Here is a 12,468-nt window from a genome sequence, read left to right on the forward strand (position 1 = left end):
AAACCTCAAAAATTAATAAATCAATTATATATTGTTTAAATATTTATTTATTTATTAAGTAGAAAATAATTAAAATTGGGATATATTTATATAATGTTTATATACTGAAAAACTTAGAAAATTGATTATATACATGTTAGCTTACGTCATCACCTTCACCGATGGACCGATGCGACGTGCTCACATCTATTTAGACTAGTTTTGTTTTATAAGCAAATCTGAAGTATTTGTTTACATTTAATAATCGGGGCAGTTCTTAAGAAAGAACCAGGCAGTCAAGCTTTAGATGTCGAGGGTTAAAGTACGTTTGTTGTAATAAAGCGTATTATTGTGAATTTAGTGTTTTAATCAAACTAAAAAGACAGATTAACAGTCGCTAATCTATCATCAGAAGTGGGATATCTTCTCGTGAATTATTTCCGGAAGAAAGGACCTAAAAAAAAAAATAAATTTTTTTTTTGTGTTTCTTTGTGAACGAACAATGGCAGACAATAGTGAAAAACGCGACCGCGCAGTGAGTCCGAACGTTGTGAACATTACCGAAAGTGTATCGGAGACGGACAATAATATGGCGTTGTTATTTAAAATGCAGCAAGAAAATAACAACAGTTTCCAAAAACAAATCATGGAAATTTTGTCGACAATGGCCAACGCCCAAACTACTCAAGCAACATTGAGGGTGACTGCGCAGACGCAACCTGTTTCCGCTTCAGTATCAGAAGGTGTAAGTGCCGCGGCGGCGCAGTTTCGACTTGCAAGTTTTGACCCAGATGATACACCGTTTACTATGGTTGAGTGGATGGATGATGTTACTAGGATCCAACAGGAGCTGGAAATATCCGATACTCTTATTGTTTTAAAAGCTGGTCATGCTTTACGAGGACGTGCAGCACGCTTTTATCAACATTGGAAACCTATTATTAGAGATTGGGCTTCTTTTCGACGAGATTTTGAAATTGCGTTTCCTGAGTTAGGTACTCCTGCTACTCGTATCAGAAATTGTTTAGCAATTAAGAGTTCAAGTTTTGATTCACTAGTAGAATACGGTAACGCCAAATTAACAGCAATTAGAAGATTTTATTCAGACTTTCCATGGAATGTTGTGTTAAGTCTTGTTGAATACGATATTCAAAACACAGAAGTGAAAAATCGAATCTCCTTGCTAGCTCCTACATGTGATTCTGAACTATTAAAACTGTTGGCTACCTGTGATGCGAATAAATTGAACGCTGGTGTGCGAGAGCGTGAATTGTCACGAAAACGACCGTATAGCTTTCGTGATCAGCGTTCGTTTCAAGGAAACTGCAGAAGATGTCAACGCTATGGACATAAAGCAGTGGATTGCAAAAATGCGGAAAAAATACAGAATATGTCGGAAAAGGTACAGCCGGGTCCTTCTGGAGTACATCAAAGAAATTTTTCGTCTGGCAACAACACCTCAGCAAATAAGAAGTTTTGTAACATCTGTGGAGTGAATGGACATTCAGAAGATACATGCTATAGTAAAAAACAATGACATGAGGCATCAAAACGAGTGCTCCTGGCAAAAAACACTCGTTTTATCCGTTCATTTCCATCAGCTACGGTTACTAACAATTCCATGATCAGTTCAATAGCATACTTAGTAGACACAGGTGCAGATGTCTCAATACTTCACGAAAAAATAGCGAAAGCCTTAGACTTGCAAATTCAACCGGATTGCCAAATACTGTCTGGTGTAGGAAATTGTGTTATGAAGCCTCTGGGTCGCAGTAGTGTTGTGATGTGTACACCAACCATGACATTAGAAATTGATTTTCTAATTGTGCCAGATGGATCAATTCCGGGATGTGATGTTGACGCTTTAATTGGACTTGATGTTTTAAATCGACCAGGTATTAAAATTGAATTTAATGCAAACAGTGTAGACATTGTATATGATCATAGTGATAGGCAACGAATTTGTGCTATATACGCGTTTGAAGAAAATGACTTAAATTTGTCAGGACTGGACGAGTGGGTTATTAAGGAAATAAAAACAATAATCCAAAATGGAATAAGTCAAACACCGGCCGCAGTAACAACAAACAAGTTAAGAATAACATTACGTGATCTACAGCCAGTGGCCTATAAACCCCGTCATTTGTCATATGGCGAAAGATTACAAGTGAAACAAATAATAAAAGAACAAATTGAGAGTGGAATAATACGACAAAGTGAATCTCCTTATGCAAGCCCAATAGTCCTTGTCAAAAAGAAAAACGGAGACACAAGATTATGTGTAGATTATCGTGACGTAAATAAAAAAGTATTACGTAATAATTATCCTCTACCACGGATACAAGATCAGATTGACGCCCTTGCCAAAGCTGTATATTTTTGTACTCTTGATATGAAATCGGGATTTCACCAAGTTGAAATAGAAGAGAATTCAAAACATATAACTGCTTTTGTGACACCAGATGGACTTTACGAGTACAATCGAATGCCGTTTGGTTTTATAAACTCCCCATCGTGTTATCAAAGTGCCATCGATAAAGCCCTTGGACCACTTAAAGACGATATTGCGTTTGTTTACGTTGATGATGTGTTGTGCCCCTCTCGAACCATTCAAGAAGGTCTTAAGAACTTAAGAAAGGTCATTGACGCCCTTTCGAAGGCCGGATTTGTTTTAAACATAAAAAAATGTAACTTTTTCCAAACATCTGTGGAATATTTGGGTGTTGTGATCGAAAACGGTACGGTAAAACCTAGTTCGCGAAAAGTTGACGCGCTCGCTCAAACATCAGCTCCTAAAGATGTAAAAGGTGTTCGTCAATTATTAGGACTGGCTGGATACTTTAGACGTTTCGTGAAAAACTTTGCAACTTTGACAGCACCGATATCTGCACTGTTACGTAAGGGAAAAACTTTTGAGTGGACAAGTGAATGTGAAAATGTGCGATTGGATTTAGTGAAACGATTGACTTCTTATCCGATTTTGAACATTTTTGATCCGGAACTGACTACCGAACTACACACAGACGCGAGTTCGCTTGGATTGGGTGCCATACTTATGCAAAAAGACTTAAATAATGTGCTTCATCCAGTGGCGTATTACTCTAGGCGTACAACTGATTGTGAATCGCGATATCATTCTTATGATTTGGAAACTCTAGCGATAGTGGAAGCCACTCAGTATTTTCGCACATATCTGTATGGTATAAAGTTTACAATCTATACAGACTGTAATTCAGTAAGGGCTACAGCACTCAAAAAGGAACTACACCCCCGCGTTGCAAGATGGTGGATAAAATTGCAGGACTTTAATTTTGATATAGAATATAGACCAGGACATAAAATGGCACATGTCGACTATTTAAGTCGAAATACAGCATCTCCGACAAAACGAATTTTAGCAGCACGAATTATTGCTAACAAACCAAAGACAATTTGTGAATATCAATCAGAGGATGTGTTTTGTCAGACAATAATAAACAAAACGCATCATGAGACGGGATATATAGTGAAAGACAATTTAGTGTTTTTACAATGTTCAAATGATGGTCGCGAACGTTGTTTTGTACCTGTAGCAGCTCGACTAGAGATAATGAAACTGTATCATGATAACTCGTCTCATATTGGTGCTGATAAAATGTTAATGAAATTACGTGAGGACTTAATATGGCCACGCATGGGTAAAACAGTACGCAAATATGTTGCAAATTGTAGATCGTGTGTGTTGGGTAAATCTTTTACTGGAAAACGGAGTGGATTGTGTCAACAGAAAACGAAACCTTCAAGTAAAATGGATACGTGGCATATTGACCATGCCGGACCTTTGGTCAAATCTAATAAATGCACTCAAATTTTAGTGGTTATAGACGCTTTTACTAAATTTGTGCGATTTTGTCCTATTAGACAAAAAAATGCCGAATGTACTATAAAGGCATTAGATGCATTATTTATGGAATTGGGTCGACCAAAACGAATAATAGCTGATCGGGGAACAGCATTTGTAGCGAGTAAATTTCGAGAATTTCTCAATGATAACTCTGTTGAGCTACACCTAATTGCAACAGGAGTTCCTAGAGGTAATGGACAAGTGGAACGCGTTATGAGAAGTTTGTTTAATGCGATGCGTGCTGTGTTGAATGAAAAAGACGAAAATAAATGGACAAAAGTGCTACCTGATATTGAGGACGATTTTAATGTAACTGTGAACAAATCGACAGGATTCGCGCCGTGGATATTAATGTTTGGTGAAAATCGACGTCTGAGAGCAACTAACGAACTGTTAAATGGTGTGCCAATACAGACAAGTGATGTGGACGCTGAAATACTTAGACAACAAGCTCACAGTCGCGTGTGCGAAGTAACCAGTAGAACAATTACAAACTTTAATAAGAAAAGAGTGCCGGCAATACCATACGCTGTTGGTGATAAAGTTGTTGTTGAAAATAGTCAGCTGTCGAATGGAGGAAAATTGAAACCAAAGTATCACGGACCCTTTGAGGTAACGCATTGTTTACCTAATGAGAGGTACGCACTCCGAAGGATTGGCAGCCGAGGTAGAACTACAATAGCAGCGCATGAACAGTTACGAACCTGGCCAGATACAGAAATTCTATAAGGTATGATGGATATAGTTTTATTTAATAAGATTGATGTGTGAATGTGTGTAAAGGTCCCTGCTTAGTAGGCTGTTTAAGGTCCCTGTGTATCAGGCTATATGTGAAGGTCCCTGCTTAGTAGGCTATGATTAAGGTCCCTGCTCGGCAGGCTATTTTTAAGGTCCCTGCGTCGCAGGCTATGTTTGAGGTCCCTACTTTGCAGGCTATGTTTAAGGTCCCTACTTTGCAGGCTATGTTTAAAGGTCCCTGCTCGGCAGGCTATTTTTAAGGTCCCTGCTCTGCAGGCTTAGATTGTTGTGTTCTGGGTCTGTGAGACAAGCGGGTAATAGACCTGGTAGTGGTTGAACCGCCTCTGAGCTCCTGGCTAGAATATGGTATCTTTTGATAGCACTTGAGAGTCATGGGTGTAACAGACCTGTTGATGGTTGAGTCGCCTCTGAGCTTCTAGTGGTTGTTAACTGTGCCACATAACAGTCTATTTTGTTAAATGAAATAAGGTTTAGACTTAGTTCTTCGAATATATTTTGAGCTTGTACTGCTGTTATAATGTTTACAGATTACCGGTGTCAGGTGAATCTTTGCAAAACTGTGGAAGGGTCGAGGACGCCCCACATGTCAGGAAGGCCGTGTTAGCTTACGTCATCACCTTCACCGATGGACCGATGCGACGTGCTCACATCTATTTAGACTAGTTTTGTTTTATAAGCAAATCTGAAGTATTTGTTTACATTTAATAATCGGGGCAGTTCTTAAGAAAGAACCAGGCAGTCAAGCTTTAGATGTCGAGGGTTAAAGTACGTTTGTTGTAATAAAGCGTATTATTGTGAATTTAGTGTTTTAATCAAACTAAAAAGACAGATTAACAGTCGCTAATCTATCATACATTATAAAATTAATGAAATATAAAAATTTTTTATTATAGTATCCAAAATTTTACAAAAACCTTAGTCTAAAAATTAAGAGAAATATTAAAAATATAGTCCAAAAACAATTAGAAAAACTGAGAAGAATTAGAGAAATTTAAAAACAATAAAAACTTTAATTTAAAAATTAAGATATATACTAAAAAAATTGCCCACTTATTAACTTATTACGCAGAAAATTTATTTAAATTAATATTTATTTAATTAATTAAACTATATTAAAAACAATGAGAAAATCTGAGAATTATTGAAATTTATTAATTAGATTTAAAAAAAAAATTGATGAATTTTAATTAAGAAGACTCAGATCAATTCTTTAATTTTAGTATCTAAAAATTTAAATCAAATAAACAATAAAACCTTAATTTCAAAAATAAAAAAAAAAATAATAAAAAAAATGTCCAATTGTTAATTTATTACATTAATTAATTTAAATTAATATTTATTTAAAAAAATTTAACTAAGAATATAAATAAAATAAAATGTTACAAAATAATTTGTGAAATATTCAATTTTTTTGTGAATTATGTATGTCAAATAACAGATAACAATATTTAAATATAGAAAAAAATTATAATAATTAAAATATTTTATAAAAAAGAACAAAATAATTCCTGATATTACAAATAGCAAATTATTAATATTAAAAATTAGAAAATTAAAAAAAAAAAATGAACAAAGAACAATTTTATTGTTGAATTTTAAAAATTGTCCAAATATTAATTTATTACATACAAAATTAATTTAAATTAATATTTATTTAATTAATTGTACTATATTAAAAACAATTAGAAAATCTGAGAAGAATTATAGAAATTTATTAATTAGATTTTAAAAAATTGATGAATTTTAATTAAGAGGATACACAAAAATTCTTTAATTTTAGTACCCAAAAATTTAAAACAAATAAACAATAAGAAAAAAAATGCAAAATTATTTATTAATTATATTAAAATTAATTTAAATTAAGATTTATTTAATTAATTACACTTATAATAAGAATGAAAAAAATTGAGAATTATAGAAATTTATTAATTATATTTTATAAATATAAATTAAATATATTTAATTAAGAAATAGAAAAATTCTTTGATTAATATATTAATTTTGAAAATTATTTTAATTAATTTATTACATAGAAAATTAATGAAAATTAAATTATTTATATTTAATTATTGATATACCTTATTATTTATACAATATTAATAACAATTAAAAAAATGATAAAATTGATGTCTTTTAATTAAAAAGGAATGTAAAAATTCTATAAAAAATATTTAACACACAAAGAATAAAAATTTTATAAAATTAATTAAAATTAAAATTTATTTAAATTTAAATTGTTGAATTTTATTTAAAAAAATAAACAGAAAAAATTTAGTATTCAAAGTTTTAAACAGATGGGTAATAAAACCTTAATCAAAAAATTAAGAAGCAGAATAAAAGGATGCAAAATTATTTAGCAGAAAAAATTAATTTAATAAAAACACAATTAGAATAAACTACAAAAATTGAAATTAATAAGTAATAAAACAAAAAATTGTAAAAAGAATAATATTTGAAAATTTGTAAATATTTTAACAAAAACCATTTTATAAGGTAAATATACAAATACTTTTGTTATCGTCTAAATTAACGATAGAAATTCTACGAAATATTAAAATAGAAAATTAGTATCTATACTTTTTATAAATTACTAAAACTCTAAATATAGAAAAATTTGTAAATAATATAGAAAATCTATAAATCTATAACAGAAAAACTAGTTTTAATTAATATTGATCAAGTATTTAATTTAATATTAATATATTTCAGCAGACACACAAGATTTTATAAAATAAATTAAATTAAATTTTGCATATGTTCTATAGTATAGTCAGTGGTTAAAATTATCGCATTCTTTTCTTATGACTAATTAACCTGTCACTTATCGTTTCTGTGGTTTAACTAGCCTTCTAATTGTAAGTGTCACAACGTCGCTTCAATTATTTTTAGAATTCGCACTATTTATATTTATGATCATTGAAAGATTTACAATAAATAATCTGGCTTGCAGATAATTCCGCAGACCTTGATCCGCATTCTGGCCAAGTATGGACGATATCAGCACGTTCGACTGATCACAAAACTGTACAATTGTTAATTATTATAAATAATACACTTCACACACATTCTCAGTATAATTAATTAATTTTTTTTTAAGGTAACCCCTCTCAGTTATCAAAAATGTAATACTGTGTAAAAGTTATATTTTTGGCTAATTTCCTCCATCTTTTATTAAATTATATAACTATAATGTAAAATTGTCACTTAATATGTCTTCTTCTCAATAATTCTTATTTCCATGGTAATTAAATTTTGATGACTTTATTAATCACAAATTTAATTAATAAATTTTAAAAAATAAAAGTAAAAATTTGAAATTTTATAAAATATTTTTTAAATTAAGTAAAATTTGAAGAAACCATCAAAAATAAATAAAATAAAATATTATCAAAATTGCCAAAAATTAAAAAAAAAGAAAATGAGAAAAACTCAATAAAATTTTGGTTTATTTAATTTACAAATCCATTTAAGAAAAATATTGAAGAAACTCAAAAAAATTAAATAAGAAAAATATACTAATTAAGTTACTTTTATTAATTAAATTATATGAATTGTTTATAAAAAAGTATAAATTTTGAAAAATAATAAAAATTATAAAGATTAAAATTATATAAAATAATATTTTTAATCAAAAATTGAAGAATTTAATGTAAATAGGTAACAACAAACTGAATTAGAAAGTCCATAAAAATATTATTATAAGAATATAGAAAATACGAAAAAATCATCTAAATTACCAAAAAATTAAAAAAAAAAAACATTAATTATACTAATTAAAATGTTTTGACTAATAAAATTTTATACATTCTATTTAATTATATAAAATAATGTTATTAATTGAATTAAAAATTGAAGGATTTCTATAATATTATTAAAGAAATATAGGAAATATAAAAAAAATTATCGAAATTACCAAAAATAAAAAAAAAATCATTAATTTAACTAATTAAAAAGTTTTGATTAATAAAATTTTATACATTCTATTTAATTATATAAAATAAAGTTATTAATTGAATTAAAAATTGAAAGATTTCCATAATATTATTATAAAAATATAGGAAATATAAAAAAATTATCGAAATTACCAAAAATAAAAAAAAAATCATTAATTTTACTAATTAAAAAGTTTTGACTAATAAAATTTTATACATTCTATTTAATTAAATAAAATAATGTTATTAATTGAATTAAAAATTGAAGGATTTCTATAATATTATTATAGAAATATAGGAAATATAAAAAAATTAAAGAAATTACTAAAAATTAAAAAAAAAAATCATTAATTTTACTAATTAAAAAGTTTTGACTAATAAAATTTTGTACATTCTATTTAATTATATAAAATAATGTTGTTAATTGAATTAAAAATTGAAGGATTTCAATAATATTATTATGAAAATATAGGAAATATAAAAAATTCTTCGAAATTACCAAAAATTAAAAAAAAACTTCATTAATTTTACTAATTAAAAAGTTTTGACTAATAAAATAATATATTATTTTTAATTAAATAAAAATTGAAGAAACAATCAAAAACAACGAAATTCAAAAAATGGAAAAGAAGAAAAATTTACTAATTAAAAAACTTTTATTAATTAAATTATATAGATTGTTCAAAAACAACAAAAAATTTTGAAAAATAATAAAAAAGATAAATCTGAACCTTATATAAAATAATATTATTAATTAATTAAAAATTGAAGAATTTAATGTAAATAGGTAATAAAAAACTGAATTAGAATATAGAAAATATAAAAAATTATAGAAATTAACAAAAATTAAAAAAAAAAAAAATTAGAAAAATTCATTAATTTTATTAATTAAAAATCTGAAAATTATATAAAATAATATTATGCATCTGTGGGCTCAAAATGTTTCCAGCAGAGCCCTCTATACAATTAAGTAAAACTAGCATAAGTTTTTAACAGTTTTCTGCCATTCTTAAATGTTGAAAGATAGATAGAAAATAAGCAAAAGTCAAAGAATTATTTTGTTCTCATATTGAATTGAAACAAGTGTGAAGTCATACAATGTTTAAAAATGTTTGTCAGTCTTTTTTCTTCAATTTAAAAGAAAAATCAGACTAAAGTGTCATAAGAAATACTGTTTTTATAGACCAATATATGTCACCAGTACTATAAAATGTGATTTTTAGGGCCATATGTCTAAAGTGGGGGCCAACTCAATAGAAAAACATAAACATTTTCGAATTCCACGCAAATTTCTACACATTGTAGACTTTAGTTACATAGGGTATAAATAGAAACGTCCCATACGTACATTAGAAAGACTAAGACGAGACACCACCATCGGAGGGGCCACCACGTCAGCTCGTCACCGGGCCGGCCCTGTGCTATCTCACAATCGTGCACACATACCCGACCAATGTCAACATCGTAATATCAAATTAAAATGTTTATATCGTACGCGACGTGCTGAAAACATCAGCCCCGGCCGATACACATTTTCGCCGCGGAAACAAACGAAATTAACCTTTTGCGGGACTATCGGCACTCGTCCGACCGTACAGCACCGTCAAGTGGCACTTCGGAAGCGACGTGGACGAAAGCCAGGGGAGGCTGCGCCAAATGCGGGACACCCCGATCGCCGATTGTCGATGGGTCGATCGGTGCACATTTATTTGGACAATTAGTACGCGGTGCCGAAGGACGAACGTCCACACGGAGTTAGGGTGTGCTCACGGATGATGGACGCGGTGAGGCGGTTACGGGCCGAGAGATGTGGGAACGAGGCATTTCTGCTTGACGAGGGATACACGACTAACTAAACGCGTCTAGATAAATGGAATCGGCCGTTTCGTTCAGTTTTTCGATGTCGGCTCGAACGTTGACGATATGCCGACGAAAACTCGGAAGCGGATAATGGAGACGAAGGATTTCTTTATTATTCATATTTGCGGTAGAAAAAATGCTGATATTGACTTAATATACCAAAATGACTTAAATTATTAATAATTTGCCCTTAAAATTTAAATGTCAAAATCATAAAAACTGCAAAATTACAGAAAAAAAAAAATAATCACTATTTTAATAATTATATAAAAAATTAAAATTATAAATCAAAGAAATTCCACAAAATATAAAAATTGATAAATTACAAAATTTTATTTATTAAAATAATCTGAATTTATTTAAAAAATATTTTTTAAGATGGAAAAATATTAAAAATAAAAAATTACAAAAAAAAAAAAAATTCATCAACAATTGTATATAATCGTATAAAAAAACTTGAGTAAAAATAATAATATAATGAATAATAAAAATTGAAATTAGAAGAAAAAAAAAAAACTATTTAACTAATTAATTAAAGTTATTTTTATTAATAAATAATAAGACAAATAATTTATCATATTTAATTCTATAGAAAATGTGACTATAAAAAACTAGAAATTTATTTAAAAAAAAGCTAAAAAAATTCAAAACATTTTAATTAATAAATAATTAGAAATATATTTAAGAAAAATAAATTTTAAAATTTTGAAATTTTTCAAATTTACCAATTAAAATACTTTTACTAATTAAATTATACAAATTGTTCCAAAAAATATTATGAAATAATATTGTTAATTAATTAAAAATTGAAAATTTAATGTAAATAGGTGAATTAAAATTTTCTTAAAAATATTACTATAAAAATATAAAAAATATGAAAAAAATCTTGAATTACCAAATATTAAAAAAAAGGCAAATTCAATAATTTTCCTAATCAAAAAAATTTTATCTAATATTTAAAAAAATTCGAAAATTTTGAAATTTCATAAAATATTAATTTTTATTAATTAATTAAAAATTGAAGAAACAATCAAAAAGGAGGAAATTCACAAAAATGGAAAAAGAAAAAAGAGAACATTTATTAATTAAATTATATTAACTGTTCAAAAAGAAATATAAATTTTGAAAAAATACAATATATAAAGTTATATAAAATAATATTTATTAAAAATTGAAAAATTTAATGTGATTAGTAAGAAAAAGCTGAATTAAAATTTCTGTATAAATATTATATAAAAATATAAAAAAAATCATCAAAAATTAAAAAAAAGTTAAGAAAAATTCAATAATTTTACTAATTAAAAAATCTTAACGAATAAAATTTTATACATTTTATTTAAGAAAAATAAACTACGAAAACTAAAAGTAAAAATTTTTGAAATTTTATAAAATATATTTATTTTAATTAATTAAAAATTGAAGAAACAATAAAAAATTGGAAAAAGAAGAAGAATGTACTATTTTAAAACATTTAAATTTGATTAATTGTTCAAAAAAACTAAATAATATATATTAAAATAATATTAATTTATTAAAAATTGAAAAATTTAATGTAAATAAGTACAAAAAACTGAATTAAAATTTCCAGAAAAATATTACTATAAAAATATAGAAAATATAACTAAAAAATTTTGACTAATAAAATTTGACACATTCTATTTAAGAAAAATAAAAATTTTGAAATTTCATAAAATATGTTTCTTAATTAATTAAAAATTGAGAAAAATTTACTAATTAAAAACCTTCTATTAATTATATTATATCAATTATTTAAAAAACTATAAATTTTGAAAAATAATAAAAATGAAAAATTTAATGTAAATAATTAAAATATAGAAAATATAAAAAAATATCAAAAATTATAAAAAAAGTTCAGAAAAACTCAATAATTTTATAAGTAAGGTATTTTGACTAATAAAATTTTTACATATTTCATTTAAGAAAAATAAAAAAAAAAGTAAAAATTGAATGAAATTTCATGAAATATATTTTTTTATTAAATTAAAATTTCAGAAACAATCAATCAAAAAACAAATTCAAAAATTGACAATAAGA

General features: G+C 27.1%; 1 protein-coding gene across 4 annotated transcripts in view; it reads right to left on the minus strand.

Annotated features, from left to right (window-relative positions):
- The window catches only part of LOC109607008 (serine/threonine-protein kinase tousled-like 2), a 144,932-nt gene that overhangs the window by 38,836 nt on the left and 93,628 nt on the right, over positions 1-12,468 (minus strand). The window contains exon 1 of one of the 4 annotated variants that reach the window (XM_049967891.1): positions 9,902-10,036. The exons of the other annotated variants lie outside the window; for them this stretch is intronic. Within the exon in view, the coding sequence (XP_049823848.1) occupies positions 9,902-9,931 (30 nt within the window). The 5' untranslated portion in view covers positions 9,932-10,036. Of the gene's footprint in view, positions 1-9,901; positions 10,037-12,468 lie in introns of those variants that run through there. 4 annotated transcript variants of the gene reach the window in all.

The sequence above is a fragment of the Aethina tumida genome, chromosome 5 (genome assembly GCF_024364675.1).
Source record: "Aethina tumida isolate Nest 87 chromosome 5, icAetTumi1.1, whole genome shotgun sequence".
Taxonomy (NCBI): domain Eukaryota; kingdom Metazoa; phylum Arthropoda; class Insecta; order Coleoptera; family Nitidulidae; genus Aethina; species Aethina tumida.